Source organism: Cydia amplana, chromosome 13 (genome assembly GCF_948474715.1).
Source record: "Cydia amplana chromosome 13, ilCydAmpl1.1, whole genome shotgun sequence".
Taxonomy (NCBI): domain Eukaryota; kingdom Metazoa; phylum Arthropoda; class Insecta; order Lepidoptera; family Tortricidae; genus Cydia; species Cydia amplana.
This window is the reverse complement of record NC_086081.1, coordinates 809,683-830,928: the sequence shown is the minus strand read 5'-3', so window position 1 is coordinate 830,928 and position 21,246 is coordinate 809,683. Positions and strand designations below refer to the sequence as shown.

General features: G+C 35.6%; 2 protein-coding genes across 2 annotated transcripts; one reads left to right on the top strand and one right to left on the bottom strand.

Annotated features, from left to right (window-relative positions):
- Positions 1 to 8,771: 8,771 nt before the first annotated feature.
- Positions 8,772 to 9,700, bottom strand: LOC134653207 (D site-binding protein-like). Its single transcript, XM_063508533.1, has one exon. It carries the CDS (start codon positions 9,650 to 9,652, stop codon positions 8,984 to 8,986), a length of 669 nt encoding a protein of 222 aa, XP_063364603.1. The 5' UTR covers positions 9,653 to 9,700; the 3' UTR covers positions 8,772 to 8,983.
- A 9,143-nt stretch (positions 9,701 to 18,843) lies between these two features.
- LOC134653206 (D site-binding protein-like) lies at positions 18,844 to 19,414 on the top strand. Its single transcript, XM_063508531.1, has one exon. The coding sequence runs from the start codon at positions 18,845 to 18,847 to the stop codon at positions 19,412 to 19,414; it is 570 nt and encodes a 189-aa protein (XP_063364601.1). The 5' UTR covers position 18,844.
- The last annotated feature ends 1,832 nt before the right edge of the window (positions 19,415 to 21,246 follow it).

Here is a 21,246-nt window from a genome sequence, read left to right as displayed (position 1 = left end):
TAATACTCGTATTTTAGGTTCTAACACTTATATACCTGCTTACCAAACAGGTAGAGGTTTACCAAACCTACCTTATAGATATAAGGTACCTCAGATGAAGACGACGCAAACAAAATACTAATATTTTGTGGAACTGCTTAAACTATTCTTACTCAATCAACTGTACCTACCTACTGCAGACTGCTGGATCAATCGTCATCATTACTTTTAGCCTAAAAGTCCTACTGGTGAGTTTAGTTAGACCTCCTAATTAGGTATTAGGTCCATGGGGTCCCAGCGCGCATAAGTTGTTCGCAGAAATCGCGAAGCGTCTGGTTGACGTAACTGGTGACCGAAGAGCTGGCGGCTACCTCGCACAACGTATCAGCATTGCGATACAGCGAGGTAATGTCGCCAGCATCCTTGGTACAATGCCTCAAGGGCCTATTTTAGATTTAAGCTAGTTTTTAATTTCTTTTAGTAATACACTGTATATATCTTGTTTGTAAATAAATGATTATTAAAACGGTATTAGGCAATGTAATGTAAGTTTACTTAGGCAACTTGACAATAGGTAGGTAGGTACCTATTGGGTTAGTTGGTTCCAAAAATGACTTTCTGTCTTGCGAATGTCGTTGACCTAATCGAGAACGTCGTTGAATCAGCTAAAAGATCTCGCAATTTACCTACGCAAACTCTTAAGGTTTTGTATAACCCGTGCGAAGCCGGGGCGGGTCGCTTGTTGATTATATTATTACTTATAGAAGGGAATTTTTCAGGGCAAATTTCTCCAGGGCAAACATAAAATATTTCACGGTAAAAAATATGCTTAATTTTAATCATTCAGATATGTAGATCCTTGTCTTGTACCGACAGAGCTGATAAAATGCTTTATGCCCCAAGTTTATGGCTCCACAATGATGCCTAAAAGATTAGTTTAAGACAACAGATGTTAACTCGCGATCTTAATTCAAAGACACCCGGCCCTCATCATTTGCCTAATTCTATATAATCTGCCATAAACAGATAAAATACTTGTTGAAGCACACGAAGTAACAGTATATCGAAGATAGTGGCGTAACCAGAGACAATAGCTTGGCAAAGACAATATCAGAGCAGATTAGGGAGGGATTAAAAATCGGCAATGAATGATTGTTTTTCGCGCGATTTATTTTTATCTGATGGACGGAAATTGTTGAAGGCCGATGATCTACGTTCAGTAGATTTATTTAAAGTTCAAAAAGAAAAAAAGAAAATTATTGAACGTACAAAAATCATTATTACACACAGACAGAGGTTATATTAATTAAGTAGGTAAATAATGTACCTACATAATTTACTTCTATGAAAACGAACCCCTTTATCGCCTCTATAGAGTTTTATCAGTTTTACATGGATATAAAAAATGAAAATTCAAAAATCATATTCTCAAAATCCTTGCCACGCAACATTCACGTTGCCAATGCTTTTCCTGTGTTTTCCCCCGGGCCGTGTCGAGCACGTAGCTCGCAGCCACGTGCCCACGTGCCTTGGAAATGCAACCTAGATCGGGTTTAAACCGGATATATTACTTTTGAGAAAGCTGCCAAATATTCCCTTAAGAGTTAACTATGAAGGCTATGAAGCTTGACTGTATATGAAAAGGTTAGGTGTAACTTATCTAGTTCAAATATATTGTTTTAAAATGTTACATTTTATATGAAAGCTAGAATATATAGAATAATTATTTATTTTAAGTATGTAGAGGCAGTCTAAGCTAACTTTACACCAACTAGAAAACAAAAATATAAAACAAAGTGGAAGTGACATATTTTCATAGAAATGTGATATGATAGGTATGAATGATGACATTGCCATACTTTGTGATTGCAAATGTCATGCAGAGTTAGCTTGGTCCGATTCTACCTAGGTATGTAATGAAATCTACTTAGGTATACAACGTATATCTATCAAACATTTATTGTATGCACTAATCCTGTCGTGAATATGTAGGTAGGTACCCAAGTTAGATCTAAGTACCTAGACCTACGACTATGTACCAGTAGGTACTTATAACATAGATACCTATCTATATACATATTATAATTAAGCTCAATTGCGACTAAATAGACCTAAGTGTATGGTATTATTCATTTCTATTCTAAAATAAGTTGATTTATAATATCTTAAATTTAAACTGTCGATTAGGTAGGCCTATTAGGTGTGTGACATGTTTTCGAGACCCTAGGTCTCCATTTCCTGGCACTAACACTTAACAGTGCATGTGCAACGGTCGTGAGCAGGCGCAAGTGACTAAAAGTAAGTGAGTTAAACCGTAAAATTAGCTTACTAATTTATAACACTTTTTCATCACAGACCGAAAGTGACTGATGGTTTCTACTTTCTACTTACACTGCTGTTTCCGCCAACTTGCCCATCTGGTGCTTCGTATCAGGGATGTTGCGAACATCCGCATCCGCATCCGCAACCGCGGAACTTCCGCATTATTTTCAACATCCGCATCCGCATCCGCATCCGCATAAAATCGATGCGGAGCTTATGCGGATGCGGATGTCGGACAAGTGGGTACAGGAACATCTTAGCGGCGGCATAAGTGCTAGGTGATTTCGTCATTAACTATAACGAAATCGTCTAGATCCAGAAAAGTTGGCCAAGTTACTGTTTATTAAATATAACGCACCTATATTCTTTCTCAAATACTAAACGTTTCGTTTTTTTTAAATAAAAAAATACTAAAAATGTAATATTTGACATTTTCTAAGTACCTAATCTTGACATCCGCATCCGCATCCGCATCCGCGGATGTGAGCCTTTAAATATCCGCATCCGCATCCGCATCCGCGGATGTCAAAAAATCGGCATCCGCAACATCCCTGCTTCGTATATACTCTACTTATTCAGGCCAAAGTAGGTAGGTACTTACATAATACCCGACTTTGCCTTTTTCTGCATCATTTCTTCCCCTAAACTCGTAATAACCTCTTTGTCCTTCCAACGACATCTGCGTGACTGAAACTTCCACAATTTTATGCAATTTGCAAGACAATGTGTTTCACGGCACATTAGGCATTCCACAATTGATCCAATAAAAGACACAAGTCGAGGAAAGTTAGAAAGTTTACAACTAGTATAGTATACCCAATGACTTAAGTTCTATGTTTAAAATGGCGTATATCCTCTAGAATATTACACGTTTAAGTCCTTACAGGTATGTCGAAGTATGCAAATATTTTGTGCGGATTTTTTGCAAGCCTCACAAAGGGGTGTCTTGTTCACACAATAAGTGTTTTATTTTCGAAAAGTAACGGGTAAACGTGATAGAGTTTCGCAAATAAATAGACAATAGATTATAGAGCACGGCGTTTGTGATGTCTCGTTTGTGTAGACGTAGGTACTCTACGTCTGGACTCATTTTATGTGAAATCATCAAACGGCTGTATTGTCTTCCTAATAACTTATAAAGTTATGCCCAATATTTACGATGAAATGATACTTAAGCTTTTAATTGCTAACTTAATTTCAGTCAGTATTTAGTAGATATCTTAGGCAGGCAGACATATACATACCTACTTACGTAAAGCTATTGAAAGGGTTTGAAATAGGCGTGCCAGTCGGACTAAGCTCTGGAAATGTTAGTTATAATTTAATTTACAATTTGTCAATCTAGTTTATATATTCTTCAGTTATACATAGTTACAAATTACACACCTTATTTATAAGGACGATTGTGTATGTATTCAAACGGTACCACAAAACCACAATAATGAAAATAAATGCAACTTGCACCCGATTAACGGTTGCATTGTCCATTTTGCGCCTTTTGCGGAAATCAAATTCATCTGCCTTATATATTATATTCACACAAAACCCCTAACACTCAAGGAAAAACGGTCAAAATCCCTTGCAATTTGTAAAACCGGTCACGCGCCTACTCGTTAACCCTTTGAATGCCGATGTCTTTGTGGCGCTGACGTGCGATCGATCAGAAAGGCTATTTGATTTTGATCACAATTCGATCGTTGCGGTACAAGCTGTTTGTTTAGGCTTGGGTATGTAACGGGGTTTTATTTCCTATATACTTAGGTCAGTACCTACACGACAATTTTCGGAAAATATAAAAGAGAAGATGCTATTTTTTGGTACAAATTGGATTTATTTATTAAAACCATAAACATAATTAATAAACTAAACTTACAATAAAAAGTAACCTAAAATTAAAACTACCTACTATTGGATTTACGAACCTAGCCTATATGTAATACGCCTTTTCAAGTTAACTAATGGTCTGCCGCTTAGGTATTACGTACTTACCTAATGTAGGTTATTAGAAACAACATAACTTTTGACCCTCTTTTTATATTTATCCCCAAACCAGAATCGACCGAAGGACTATAATTGGATGTATGAAGGCTTGAGCTTCACTTAGCTTGGCTTTTTTTTCGTTTATTGGTAATGGGGTAGCCTCTCATTACTCATTACCAATAATACCAATACACAACAATACACGAACTGCAATAAAAACTAAGAGGCCGTTAAATGATGATTAAAAAAATAGTCATCTTAGTCTTTCAGACGAAACGCTATCAGTATGAGTGTGGTATGAGTATGATGAAATGTAAAAGGACGGGCCCAACCTTAGAGGGTCCAACCGAGCTTGAAATAAGTTCTACCGGCGGAACATAACTATTACATACAGGATATGACATCTGTTCAATCCGAATATCACTTACATACAATAACTCCTACTGACCAAACCATTCACGAAAGTCATTCGAGCACACTAAGCCGCAACTGTCACTGATGGTTCAATAAAATCGCGACTTCCGCACGCCATCTTGAATAATGACGTCACGGTGGTCTTGAATGTCCATTATAAAGGACATAATGTTAAACGGCGTTTGGAGTGAGACGGATCGCTTTAGTAATATAGTAATCCTTTAGTTATTCTTTAAGGATTTGCTTTCCTTTAATTTGAATAAACAGTAGAGCAAAATTCATTGAAGGTTCGGATTAAACGAGTTTGCTTGCAAAGGGAAGAATGACGATGCGGGCGTTTTGATATTAATAATAACTGTTTTGTTTTGTGTAATATTGAGTTTTTGTAGAACAATGCAGGTCTTCGTTTCTAGAAATGATAAAGTAAAGGATTACGTTAAATAATAAGCATAATGATCTTGTTGTCGATACCGACGTTTGCGTGGTTTAATTTATTATCGCGTAGCGGTAGATTTTGGACGGTCAGTTAAGTAGCAAGGATTAGGGTTTAAATAAAACTTAAATATTTTTACAATAATACATTGTGATAGAAATATTTCAATTTATTGATTTCAGATTCTGGGTTCAAAAAAATGTTAGTAGGTACCTTCTTAAATTTTAGAATTAGTGGCTACGTGCCAAATACATACCGAAATCAAAATAATAACAAAACTTAGTAGGTAACATATGTTTGTATTCAAATCAAAAATCAACCTTAACATCTCTAATAAATTAATAATTAAGTTTAACATTGAACCTGAGTACTTATTTAAAAAAAATCTTTATACTTACGAAATTCCTGTTCAGCTCAGCTTCGATATTGCGAACCTTCTTTTGTTTGATTCGAATAAGCTTTGAATAGTCTTAAGCGATCAGAAATGTTTACCGTTACCTCAAACAGTTCTGTTAACCTATTATTTATACGAGACACATATTGACATCTTGATTGATGATCGGATCAGTATATTGACACACAATACGCGCAATACGTCTTACTTGGGATTCAAACCCACGATGCAGTGGGATGATCATTTATAAGACCAACAAAGGTACTGACAAAATGATAGAAGGCCACACACTGTCCGGAAATGGTCATGAGGTTACTAATGATGATGTTACACAAACAAGTTTTTCAGCCCTTTTTATAACATTTATTCTTTTTGGAAGTTTTAATTGAATCACAAATCGTTAATATACGAATAGGTTCCTACCTAGTAACTCTAGTACTTAATCATAAAGAATCCGTCAAGCACTCGTAATACAAATACAAACATACCTGTTCATTTATTTCTTTATAAAAAGTCATAATCGGTTTCTAGGGGGCAAAACTTAATGACAGGTAAGTTTCTATATACTCAATTATCTCATAAACTAATAATTTATGTTTATAAAAATATATTATGCCTAATTTTATTGAAAATACATATTAACATGAAACATTTTGCCTTTTTATTCAACCTATATTAAGATTAGGGACATATAATTAAAAATTAAAAAGTAAGTAGGTCTATAATAGGTAGGATAAGGATAGGAGGATAAGTAGGTAGGATAATCTTAAAACATGAAAAAAATTGTAGAAATAATTTTATTCAACATAAGTAACAACTAACAACCTAAACTCCATTTGAATAAAATACGAAAAAAACTTTCCCGAAAGAGTTTCCAAAGAACTCTCAAACAGAACCATGAGAACGGCAAAAGAAATTCGAAAATCATTCCCAGATAATGCGGCAAAATATGGCACAAATATCATGAATGCATTTTTTGCCCGCTTGGGCAAGTGTTGCACTGGACGGGTTCGCAAATGACAGGCGCGTGACACGCGGGGGATTTGCTATCTTTCCGCGTTCCTTGTCATGTATAAATGACATTTATGACATGTGGCATAGTGACTGTTATCCTGTGAAGTGTGGTGCAGCTGTGTGAAACAGTTCCGTAATTCGATCCTTTACACGATGTGCCCGTTATTATATGGGGATTCAACGTTTGCAATGAAGGGGCGGTTTTCAGCTTTCGGCTGAAGGGTTAGGTTTAACAGTTATGAGAATTCTTGCGTCCTAAGAAATGTAAAAAAAAGACGCAAATAAGCAATATTGGCTTACATTTTAGATCTTAATATTAAATTCTGTTACTTATTGTTTAGCACCACACAGTATTAGTTAAGTATTACTACATAGTATAAAACAAAGTCGCTTCCCGCTGTCTGTCTGTATGTATGCTTAGATCTTTAAAACTACGCAACGGATTTTGGATAGAGTGATTTAAAAGGAAGATTTATGTATAATTTGTTAACCCGTGCGAAGCCGGGGCGGGTCGCTAGTTTTCATATAAAGTATAAACTGAAATGAATGACATTACTCTTAAAACAATCCGGCCTCCGCTACTGAATGGCATGGTCACTTTTTCTTTAGTTACAAAAACTATTGTTTGACTACCATTTCATAATGTATCTCTCAGTTACTTAAAGGTTAGCTGGAAGAAATCCCTTAACGGGATAAGTTCGCCTTTGTACACATTTACTGGATGATCTCTGTGTTGTGTACTTGTTTTGTGCAATAAAGTGTTTACTACTACTACTACTATTCCTACAAATCGTCTGACCCTCACGGTAAATCATCGGTAGGTATTTTTATTTAATAATATTGTTTTATATTGATATTTAATTACGTATGTAATACATAAGATATAATCTAAAATAAACATTAACATTACTCTCATACCATTGTCGATTACTTATTAGACATAAGTACTTACCTATATTTTATGATTAAAAATATTACCGCATTTATAACACTCTAAACTCTCGCGTTTTGTACACATATTTAATTACACAAACGGGAAACAAAGGAAAAACAATGAAATTATATCGCGGTAGACCCGTTTGTATAATTAAATATGTATTACCGCATTTATTTACAAAATTATACTAGCATGTTCAAAGATAAAACTAATAAATATGGGTAAGTAATGGATAAAAAACACAGATTTTTGTTACTAAACGGTCCGTAAATGATAAACCTTATTTTTATCTAGGATTAAGTTAAGATCTATACTATAATTATTTTTTCTAATTTTAATTCTTAAGGTAAATATCTAAAAGTTGAATATCATTTATTTGATATTCAACTATAATAATTTATAAGTTAAAACATCACCATTCACTATATTTGATAAATTAAGAAGGACTTTTCTCATTTATTGAAACTTATTACATATCGGTAAAACCATGCAATTTGCGAAATCTGATTTGCAACGCTCCACCTTGAAGAAAGTTCTTCGAAAAGGATTAAAAGTTGCAACCGTCATTGTCCATCCTAAAGGACAATGAGCAGAATAACGGGCCTTGCAAAAGCCCGCGACAAAAGGTTCGCAATGTTCCCTATAGAGCCCAAAAGATAGTCGATATTCTAAAAAAGGATTAAGTTATGATTTATTGGGCCTAGTTTAAAATTGAAAGTGCTATATTTTTATCTTTACTGCAGCAATTTAGAAAGATTGGGAAGGATTAGTGTTGCTGCAGCTGTAAAACTTACTTATTTACTAAAATACCACATTGCCATTTTTGTCTATACAAGGTACCTACTTTTACAGGGCCTATCTTTGAAATTATTTAAATTTAACCGTATGAAATTAGAAATTAAATGTATTTACATATTCAGTCATTCAAATCTCAGGATAAAAATTCTTTTTTTAATAAAATTAGAATTCAGAGGGCCCGTTCTGCGTATAACTTTCTACACCAGTTTTTCAACCACTTTAATCCATATTTAAGGAATCTGGCGAATAATAAGTAATTTAGTTCTCAATAGATGTAGGTACTGACTAAGAAATTAACTCTCATTTGTTTGAATATTTAACTTATTATCTCTACGTTAGTTTTTCAACAACTAATCAATGCGGAATCATCGAATATAATTACATATATGTAATTTATTTCTGATTCCGATGATTGAGTGACTGAAATTAATTTGTTTAAATTTTGTTTTGGGTAGGCATTTTATCAGCGTATTCAATAAAAGCAAGGCATTTCAGTAAATTTGTTTTATTGTAAGACTAGACAAAACTCTCAAATCTTAACCCTAAATATCTTTCTCATCTTAGACAAATATCAGTCCTTGCCTATCACAACATAGAAACATAGGTAAGTTATACAATACTAAATTGCACAAAATAAATTATTAATCTAACTATATCTACAGCTATTTACAAAATTGCACGAAACTCCTAAGTGTCCTTCTTTCTTCCCATTTTATCCGCGGAAAGAATCGCATCTCACGCATAGTCCTGAAGCAAGCATGGCCCTAAGTTTCGCGGCTTCTTTTTCAAGATAAGTCACTTTAAGGGCAAGCCTCACTTCTCTCAGCTTCCTGCGGTCTCTGCTCTGTTTGGCGGCAAAGTTGTTCCTCTCCCTCTGCTGTCGGTACGAATCGTCGACTGTTTCCTTCGTGGAGCGGACGGAGCGGCGCATACGAGGATTGTTACCTAGTAAAGTTCCTCCATTTTTCTCAGCCATAGCTCTTAAAGCGTCACGTTCAAAAGCCTGATAGTCCGGGTCATCGGTAAGGAACTCCATGTCGACGTGATTGGAGAGTCTGGTGAGGCTTTGGCGATTGTGGTCGGCTTCAGGTGAGTCAGGAGGCGAGAGCGTGGCCATCCTATTCCTAGACAACATAGCTTCTTCGTGTCCTGAGCTGCTGCTTGGAGACATCTGGGGCACTGGGTATCCATGGTACATTGGGCTACCAGGAGACACTTGCGGCACAGGGTACCCATGGTACATAGGGTAGTAAGGCACAGGGCTGGTAGTGGCCGGCATGTAGGGGAGGTAAGGCGGGCTCGGTGCCACCGGTTCTGTCTTCAAGGCGGCTTTGCTCAAGTCCAGGGCTTCGTCAGCGTACGGAGTCCACAGTAACGCCATTTCACAAACAAAATACGATCAACAATTATAAAAAAAGTTGACGATTGCAAAAGAGTTGAAGATCGCAAAGGATCGCAGTTGGTCGTAAGAGTACGTGTATTTCGATTGAAAGTCGGAGCACAAGTGAAAATTGCGATGCCCAGGCGTCCCTTAAGAGCAAGGGTGCAAGGGAGGGGAGGGCGGGGTTGTACCGCTGGCCACGGTAAACAGGGGGATTAATGCAAGGGGTAAACAATAGGGGATTAACGGGGTTGTAAAATTGTTGATTAGAATTGATAAAATTTTGCCGATATTTTTTAATGCCACGTTTCATTTTATCTGGTAAAGAAAGATAATAGCACAGTCAACGTAAGTTACCTATATATTAAAATTAAATGCGCAAAATACCTGTTCCAAATTTAAATAAAATAACTAACTATCGAATGAAGTAATGGACAAGAAAAAACACATTAAAATGGAATTTTGTACCCACATTTTTGTATCCTATACCTACTATTTTTTAGTTACCCATACCATAAAATAATATATGTAATGTATAATTAAAAAAAAAGTAAAAATATTAATTAACTATTATTTACTTTAGCAAATAGGTCATATTAAAAAAAGTGTAAATGAAAATTTACAACCAAACAAATATGATGCAATTATGCAACTAAAATATTAATTGTTATGCAATTAAACTATCAAGGTATTACTGTGTTTGTTGTTGTCGCATGTGTCATACATTTGACACATTATACACACAGAACACCCACATTTTCTTCAGGCCGGCCGGTAGGCAAAAAGGCGGTGCATTGTGATTGGTGGACGCGTTGCGTCAGACGCCGCCCCTGCGCATGATTGTGCAATCGCATTTCGCGTCGCGTTTTGTGTTTACAAGTCAGCTTTCACATGTTTTAAAAATATACATGTATGTATACATATTTGAGAAATACGCTCGCGTTCCCTATGTTCGTCAAAGGGTATACCTATTAAGTTCCAGACAAAATGCAAACATTAATAATTTAAAAATAAATTCAGACCAAATATGTGTGAGTCCTGAATATTTATTTTGTAAAAACCAACCTAAACTAATAAATGATTTTAACGTACATTTTATTAAATTTGCAAGTAATGTAAAAATCGCAAACTGCGCGTTTTTATATTATTTTATTAAGCTTTTGATTTCAAATCTAATGCCAAGAACGAAATTATTGGCGTCGGATTTTGCTATTTACTTTTGACAGTTTTAACCTAATGATTTAACCCTTAAATTGACAACGTCCAAAATACTGGACATAATTTTTAACATTCATTTAATTAAATGAAAAATTATAAAAGGCCGAAACAAGAAACATGACTAGTTAGGTACTAAATAAATAATATAAGATTTAATAGAATAAAAAATAAGTACCTTATTAATGTACTGATACATATACATCTAAGAGTTTCTTAAAAAGTATTAAACGCATAAAATTGGTAGGTAAACGTACCTGCCTAGGTAGGTACCTATATGTGTTTGGCGTTTTCCTCCTTGATCCTAAAAATCACATTATATCAACAGGATAAAAACAATGCTACCTAATGCTAATATACATAAATCTTGCAAAATTGTTAATATTGCAAATGTGTTTTGCTCAATCTCATTAGTTAACTAATTTGTTTGTTTACGGCGGCTTATGAACAATATCATTATGACAGACTACCTAATGGATATTATGATATAGGTACTCCGTCAAAACAGCTATTGGCTAAGAAATATATTTTTATATTTTTTAAAGTTTCGTAACAAACTTACTAAGGTAAGTGGTTTTAGTGGTTGTCAATTTATATACAGATGAACTTGTATCTATATTTTGCCAATCAGAGTACAATAACATTTGTACTTTGATTGGCAAAATATAGGGCCCCATTACCAGTCGATAAAAATATATAACAAAATCCCTGATTCTATTAAAGACGTGGAAACTTATAATAATTATATTACGAAATAAACTGAAATCATGGCTAATTGCTAAATCATTTTATTCTTATCAAGAATTTATGGCATCTGACAATAGTGATACGAGTCGTTTTTTTTATCGCATTTCCGAGTTATTATATGTTTTCCGAGCGAAGCTCGGTCACCCAGATATTTATTATTTTAATTGATAATGTATTGTAATGTCATCGGAAGTATATCTGGATTATTCAGTGTAGAAATCAAAATCATGTTATGTTATGTTTTAAGGTAATTTTAAGTATTTAGTTGTTAAGATTATTATGCTATACCCTATTCAGGGTCCATGCTGTTACAATTTGAATGATTATATAACACCTATATGTACCATGGATTGCAGTAAATAAATGAAATGAAATGAAATGAATTAATTATTTTAACCCCTTATTTAATTATGTACAGTCGACGTCAAAGAGATCTTTACGACTAACGTTACAAAAAATTATTTACACGACTTTATTGTCATAGCATTTAGGTCGTGTAAACATTTTTTTGTTACTTTGGCTGTAAATTTCTCTTTGACGTCGACTGTACATAATTAAATAAGTATGTTACAAATAACATAGGTAATTGTTTACCCTTTTTTGTGTTTTTTTTTTTCATTAGGACAATAGGAATAATTGGGTAAGCGTCAAGATTGTTAATTAGCCTTGGTTTTTTTTTTCATTTTTTTTCATCTTTGTTACGTAAATGTTCAATCCAAGTTTCATGTAATTTAAGCATGTCGTATTAAAATGAGAGCGTTACTTATTCGATTGTATGAGAGCGGCTCTTTGGCGTCGGGTTCGTGTGACCCTTAAAATAATTAGTTGAACTATAGGATATTACTTAACTAAAATTTCATAGCCACAAACAGAAAGTCTCAATTTACCACCCGTGCACCCTAAAAACTCTTCTTAAGAGCAGGTGTTGAACTGATTTGATCCTCGACACAATATTTTGATTTCAGCCATTAACAAAACCTCTCACATTCTTATCTGTCCATCGCAAAAACCTCGGCACGCGAACGCATGTAATGTAAACACCTAAATGTCAGTTGTCAAAGGATTGTTATCTTTGGGCGCGTGGACATGTGGGCTTCAGATGATGCAGCTGCCGGCTTCATGTTAATACTTATCTACTTCGTGAAGTTGAAAAAGTATGTGCTTAGAGATAGGTACTATAAAACGATACAATTGCCACAATTTGTCCTGCGGTAAAAAAATGGCACAAAATCAGGATGAATGGGTAGTGAATTGACTTAGGATAAAAAACACCAAAGTAGGTCCCTAAATTGGTGTATCAAATGACTAATACAATAATTGTGGCACGGCCCAAAATAGTTTCAAGATCCGTTTGGTCCTATAAGTAGATAAATATCTGGGAGACCGAGCTTTGTTCGGAAAACATAAAAACTCAAAAATGCGCGTTTTCCCAGAGATAAGACGTAGATCGATTTTTCGCCCCAGAAAACCCCCATATAGCAAATTTCATGGAAATCGCTAGAGCCGTTTCCGCGATTCCCGAAATATATATATAGATAAGACACTTCTTATAATTCCGCCAATATTGATTAGATCGCCGTAAAATGGCGGCCCTTGCACCATGTGCACAACATCGTACTTACATAAACGTGGGTATATACCTATGGGAGGGATGGAACCCCAACTCTGTTGCGTCCCTTTGCGTCGCTCTGTTCGTGGTTTGTGTAACATGACTTACTAAAAGCAAGCGCTTTTACTTCATTTGTTGTACTTATTAACTTGAATTATTTTATATTTATATGTTGTAGCTGACCATAGGTAAGTACCTACTATATTCATAGCTTCCTTTTGATGGAAAAATTCGTTACAAACGACACAACTGCACCTGCGATATATTCGTAGGTAGGTTATACTACATACCTATAGTATTTGACTTTGTATTAACCATACAAGTAAAATATTTAACTAGTGCTAGCTTGGTAAATTGTACCTATGACTATATTTAAAGCGACATCTTATTTTTTAACACATAAATACTAAATTAATACTTATAAAAAGCGGCCAAGTGCGAGTCGGACTCGCCCATGAAGGGTTCCGTATTTAGGCGATTTATGACGTATAAAAAAAAACTACTTACTAGATCTCGTTCAAACCAATTTTCGGTGGAAGTTTACATGGTAATGTACATCATATATTTTTTTTAGTATTATCATTCTCTTATTTTAGAAGTTACAGGGGGGGGGGACACACATTTTACCACTTTGGAAGTGTCTCTCGCGCAAACTATTCAGTTTACAAAAAAATGATTTTAGAAACCTCAATATCATTTTTGAAGACCTATCCATAGATACCCCACACGTATGGGTTTGATGAAAAAAAAATTTTTGAGTTTCAGTTCGAAGTATGGGGAACCCCAAAAATTTATTGTTTTTTTTCTATTTTTGTGTGAAAATCTTAATGCGGTTCACAGAATACATCTACTTACCAAGTTTCAACAGTATAGGTATAGTTTCGGAGAAAAGTGGCTGTGACATACGGACGGACAGACAGACGGACAGACGGACAGACAGACAGACATGACGAATCTATAAGGGTTCCGTTTTTTGCCATTTGGCTACGGAACCCTAAAAACTAGAATGAGGCGGTACATTTTAACTACTGGATTAGTTCATTTTGCAGTTTAGCGAATTATTTAAACAAAGCACCGCCTGCTGACTCAGCTGAGGGGGATTAACAGTAATCTTTAATAAGATTAAAAATTTACCACAAAAGTACCAAAAAAATCAAGTCACTAGTCTAGTTAGGCAAAATAACATCCAACTACAGACTAAAATATGTAAGTAGAGTAGAGTAAAGCAGATGAAGTTAACCCTTTTCTTGGCAATGTATTTTATATCATACATATGTATTTTTGGATCTTTGACTTTAATTACTTTGGTTTAGTTTTTTTTTTATTGTCAACGAGACTCCTAACAAATTTCGATGACAATGATAGTATGTAATCAAGCATTTTTTTAATCCTTTGAACGCCAAAACCTCTCGGTGTGGGCTCATTTAGACGGCGCGCGAACGCGAACTCATATACGGTTTTAGTTACATAGCGGTTACATCAATTCAGCCGATCGATAAAATAACTCAATGTAATGAACTCGCATCGAGTGAGAGTTCTCGCACCGTCTAAATGAGCCCTAAGGGCTGTTGTGAAGTCGTCGTGCTTATTGCGCCTCGTAATCACAACGTGAAGTGCTCGATTTGTAGTAGTCTTAGTTACATTTCAGGATAGCTCCGTCCCCACGTTGCGCCAGATAATTGAGTTGCCTTTATGTAATTTACCCCTAGCCTCGCTGGACGTGCGCAAATATGCGGGGGAATAAATACCCCTCTATTAGCGATAGGGTAGGGCAAAGTAAATCCTTCGAAATATTGAGTACGGACTAAATACGATTTGCCTTGCAATCTTTTTCTTCGCCGGAAAGTAACTTAATGTGGCTCCTTAGTATTCAAGTAAGATAATAGATGTCTGGTCTTCGATGCTAAAAATTTTAATAAAAATAAATTAGAGTGAGTGTTCACTCTATTTTCTTTGTACCTAATGTACCTATAACAATATTTGGCAACAAAAACTAGCACCAGGCATAGATATACATAATATAGTATTACGTAAACGTTCATGTCATGTTTAAGGTATGTATACCTGATTTCCTTTAGACGCATAATGCCAAAAACGCAAAACGCCATTCATACGCGAAACGCCAAAGACGTGTATTGCTAAATTCTGTTAATGCCAAACACGTGGAATGCCAAAGCTGTATAAAAACCAAATACGCATAATGTCAACATTTTATAAAAACCAAATACGCATAATGCCAAAAGCTAATGACATTATGCGTTTTTTTGTATTCTGCGTTTATGTCATAAAGCGTATTTGGCGTTATGCGTATAAAGGCCTGATTTTAGCATGTTGTTTTAAAATGAGAGCGTATAACATAACATTCAAGGTATGGGAGAGATTTTTAGCGGTGGGTTAGTGTGGTTCCATCTGGGAGAAAATGGAGAAAAAACAAAACTTAGCAGCCGTATAGCGTTAACCCTTTTTTTGACAACATATTTTACAAGATAGAAGATAAATTAGGTACTCTATTTTCCGCTTTTCTATTCAGTTATTAAAAAAATCAAATAAGTAGAAACAAGTCAAGTGGTTTCCTCTGCATTTGTGCCTTTAAATGTAGTTCTTATTTTTTCTGTATATATAAGAGCGGCTAAAGATAAAATCAAAACAAATCTGGCATGTTCATTGCCTTATTAAATTATTGATCAGTAACTTTTGTATTTAGTTAATTTTTTATAATTTTATGCATCGCCATATTTTGAGAACGTTCTAACATTACAATTTCGGGTGCATTTTCGCTTTAAAGATAAAATGTTGGTGAATATGAATATTCCTCTTAAAAAAAATGTGTCATATCAGCAACGTATTACATACGCAAAAACTTCAAAAACTATCGGTCGGCACGCGCGATTCTACCTGCGCCTGAGTTGCAACCTTAAAAGCTCCCGAAATCTCCTAAAAAGATTAACAACCGCTACCTATTGTTTATTGCGTAGCCATAAAATACTACCTTATCTGCTACCCGTACAATCAGGCTACCTTATCTATCTACCTGTATTTTTATGGCGTCGGCGAAAGTTTGAGTCCTGGATTTAATCTAGTCCAGTGCAATAAAACTGATTAGGTACGGTGAATACTGATTAAGTGTGGTGTTTTTAAATTAGTCATACATAGTAGGTTTGTGTCTTTTCAAAATATGTTTGAGATTTCGCATATTACTTAAGTACAGATTTAGTGTTTCATTATTTTCCATCGTGTTTTCTGAAAACTATTGTGAAAACCTTAAATTTATCTATTTAAAATACCGATATACCGATTAATTGTTTACAGGTTGATATTTTGTTATTAGATTCCATAATTATTTAAAACTTCTAAAAACATTGTCGTTATTAACTTCATCAAGTTCATCATACCTCGGTATTATAGGTTCTCAAACAACAACTTTATAGGTACTTATTATTTCATTAATATATCTGTATCTATCTGAGAGTTTCAGGTTCTGTCTCTCGGAACTAGGAAGGTACCCTAAAAACGATTATATACATAGGTATATTTTGCCTAATCACCGCGCCTCTTTTTTGCGACCGGAACGATTTTCCGCACTTGACCATAAGCGCATTTTCAACGCATCTTACTCCATACATCATTTACTTTGATGTCCATTATAACATACCGTAATATTCAATGTCCTTTATAATAACCCGAGCGACAAAGGGTTGAGACCACCGTGACGTCATTGACAATCAAGATGGCGACCGGAAGCACAATTGAACTGTCATCTGTGACAGTCGCTTATGAACGCTTGGGTGACTTTAGTGAGTGGACAGTGGATATGATGACATAATTTGTATCATTTGAGTGTCCATCTGCCTGAAGATGACAATGTTTAATTGAAGTCTTTTATGCTGACACAAGTTTTGAATTATTAATATCGGCAACTTCAAACGTGGTATGTAACGTTGTTTCCAACGTATAGAAAATACTCATTTTGTACATATCTTAAAGTTAAAATAATAAATTAAAATTTCTTAAAATACAAAAATGTTGCATTACTGAAAAATCATCTTGTAGTCAGTAGAGGAGGGCGCCGTGAGGTAATGCTCCGCACCATGTTACCTATCAATTTCGAATAGCCTCTAGAGTCTATGTGAGCTAAGTAGGTAAAGGACTTTGAACTAGAAATCGCAAGTTAGTTAAGTTAATTGTTATATAAGGCATTAAAGTAATACTAATGAGCAAATGAAACAATAAATCGGATGAGTATCTATAAACATTATTAGGATGTTGACAACCGTTATGCTATTTACGGGATTAATACCCGTAAATAGCACAACATACCTTTAACCCATGGAACGACCACCATACAACAAATTAATGCAAAGCAATTTGACCTATATTGATCTGTAGTAACACACGTCTGATATTGAGTCTCTACGACCCAAATTGAGTTAGTATCACACGTGTGATACTAGGGCGCTCCACGGGTTAAAATGAATGAAGGCGGTTAAAAGTGACTCACTGTCATTTGCGTAGAATATGATCAAAACAAAACCATTAGGTTCTTATTTAATCAATCCTACATTTATAGGTAAATAAAATACAAATACTTAAGAAAGTATTTTATATGAAAATATGTATGTAGTTACATAAAATTTTTTTTCTTCATTACGGTTTTGCCAGATGTTTAGGTACTAAGTTAAAGACTATTTTACAAAATGTATACATACCTAGATTACCTAGATACATTTTATAAAATAATAATTTAGTTAATAGCTTAGTAACTAGGTGTACTTAATAGTGTAAAGTTAAATAAAACTTTCCACGTACTTACAAGCACTTATGCATGGCAAGTCATCATCATCTTCCTTGCGTTGTCCCAACATTTTGCCACGGCTCATGGGAGCCTGGGGTCCGCTTGGCAACTAATCCCAAGAATTGGCGTAGGCACTAGTTTTTACGAAAGCGACTGCCATCTGACCTTCCAACCCATAGGGTAAACTAGGCATTATTGGGATTAGTCCGGTTTCCTCACGATGTCACCGAAAAGCGACTAGTAAATATCAAATGATATTTCGTACATAGTTCCGAAGAACTCACTGGTAGGTACGAGCCGGGGTTTGAACCCGCGACCTTCAGATTGAAAGTCGCACGCTCTTACCGCTAGGCCACCAGCGCTTCCAAGCAAGTAAGCAATTAAGTATTAAATTTATTAGTTAAAATAGTTTAAAAAAATGAAAAGCTATAGTAGTATTCAACAGGTACTTGGTATTTTACTTCCTAATTGCAAACAAAATATCCAACAAATCCACTGCCCGCATAAATCATAATCCGCTCTAAAAACCCAAGTCAAATAACAAAACTAAAAATTAATCCTCACAAAATTTATGGCGCCTGCGTGGTCATTCCGACGGGCAATGTTTTCGGTTTGCATCAACACGGTCCCGTTAGGCAGGTAGCCAACCCTTCCCTACCATGACAAGGCCACGCCCTCATCGCGACAGACGCCAGGCAACCCTTCATTCGTAGCTGTCACTTCGCGATAGCCACATCATACTTGTCACTCTTCATTTGTTCTCCATTTGTTTCGAATTTGAGTTTCCCGATTGTCATTTACCTATTTACCGTTAAAATCAGCAATGTCGATGTCTCTATGGACACCGTACGCGGAAGAGGCGGCCCTGGATCTGACGAAAGCGGTACCGGTGAAGGCGGAACGCGCCTCGCCGGTACCCGAGTACCGCTACCCGAGCCCTGTACCGCAGTACCCTTACTACGCTGCACCTCAGCTGTCACCTGCATCTGGAAGCACCTGCTCATACGATGAAGCGTATTTGAATCGAGGAACGCTGTCACCGCCGGATTCACCAACGTCGGAGAGATTAAAAGATTCGCTGTCAGATGACCCGGAGTTCCAAGCGTTCGAGCGGGACGCGCTTCGAGCGATGGCGGAGAAAAACGGAGGTTCCCTATTGGGCAATAATCCTAGAATGCGTCGCGCTGTGCGTTCGACCAATCAGAACGCCGCTGACGACTCGTATAGGTCTCAGCGTCAGAGGAATAACTTCGCAGCGAAGCAGAGCAGAGACCGAAGGAAGTTGAGAGAGATCCATTTAGCCTTGAAGGCTACATACTTGGGTAACGAAGTGGCGAGGCTCAAGGCGCAGCTGGCCGGCCGGTGTTGTGGAAGATGCCAGCATCCCTGCGAATGCTGATGTCCCAGTTTTAGCACTGTTTGATCAAAAATGATTTTATCAAAAAGCGTAAGCAAGATGTATTTTTTATTGTACGCGTTGTCAAATATAATATAACGAACATCGGCGGTGAAAGGGTTAAAAATATTAGATGATATTTTCTTGTATGAAATTTAGATGTAAAAAGTGCAATTGTGATTTCTAAGATTTTATGTTTGTAAATAAATATGTCGATTTTGTATGAATGATTAATGAAATGATTACCTACGCGACATGCACCTATACTACCTATGTATTATCCACTACTCGAATTATATTTTTAGCTCATAAGACTGTGATTGTATTAAACCTTAAGTGTATTAAACCTTAAGTTAATTAAGCTATAATATAGTTAGATTTAGTTATTTAACAATAAACATACCTAATGTCACAAGCGTTTAATACTTATTTTTTTTTATATTAGAATTGAAAAACGGCCAGTAAAATTAATTGTCAAAATTTAAAAAAAGCGGCCAAGTGCGAGTCGGACTCGCCCATGAAGGGTTCCGTATTTAGGCGATTTATGACCTATTAAAAAAAAACTACTTACTAGATCTCGTTCAAACCAATTTTCGGTGGAAGTTTACATTGTAATGTACATCATATATATTTTTTAGTTTTATCATTCTCTTATTTTAGAAGTTACAGGGGGGGGGGGGGACGACACACATTTTACCACTTTGGAAGTGTCTCTCGCGCAAACTATTCAGTTTAGAAAAAAATAATATTAGAAACCTCAATATCATTTTTGAAGACCTATCCATAGATACCCCACACGTATGGGTTTGATGAAAACAAAAATTTTGAGTTTCAGTTCGAAGTATGGGGAACCCCAAAAATTTATTGTTTTTTTTTCTATTTTTGTGTGAAAATCTTAATGCGGTTCACAGAATACATCTACTTACCAAGTTTCAACAGTATAGTTCTTATAGTTTCGGAGAAAAGTGGCTGTGACATACGGATGGACAGACAGACGGACAGACGGACAGACAGACAGACAGACAGACATGACGAATCTATAAGGGTTCCGTTTTTTGCCATTTGGCTACGGAACCCTAAAAACGAGACATAAAATAAGTAGAAAAGAATAAATAAATAGGTAATTGTATTATTTAAAAATATCTCTGTTGCTAGGTAATAACACTACATAAATAACAAAAATATTCAACAGATCGTGTACACTAGGTCCCTACCTACAAGTACTTAGGCACTACAACATTACTTATATGAAAACAAATTTAATTTACCCCTCTAACATGCATCTTATATTAGCTACAGGAAAATAATAATTCAGTAAAAACACCAATATTTAAGTAGTGGTAAGTTGCCTTTATTTACTTTTAGCGGATCATAAATTTAAATTACCTAGTACCTACTTAATTTGTGTTTTTACTACATTATTATTTTCCTGTAGCTATAAGATGCATGTTAGAGGGGTAAATACCTATCTGCAGTAGGTGTGCAATATCTGCATAGGGCATCTGAACCCGCATGCGAGGGTTACCCCTTTACCCTCTTGTTTATAAATATACTACACTAGCGACCCGCCCCGGCTTCGCACGGGTTAACAAACTATACATAAACCGGAAGGTTTTAAAGAGGAATCTGGACCGCTTAAAAAACCGCATCAAAATCCGTTGCGTAGTTTAAATATCTAAACATAGGTACCTAGAACATAGTACAGACAGGCAGCGGGAAGCGACTTTGTTTTATACTATGTAGTGATGATACATGGGAATACCTAGCGAAGTCTATTTACTGATATGCTAACCAATTTACTTAAAAAAATTACCTCCTGAACAACCTTTAATAGT

What these genes read in the sequence shown, in the direction of transcription:
- LOC134653207 (XM_063508533.1), bottom strand. Translation starts at nt 9,652, where the DNA reads ATGGCGTTACTGTGGACTCCGTACGCTGACGAAGCCCTGGACTTGAGC.
- LOC134653206 (XM_063508531.1), top strand. Translation starts at nt 18,845, where the DNA reads ATGTCTCTATGGACACCGTACGCGGAAGAGGCGGCCCTGGATCTGACG.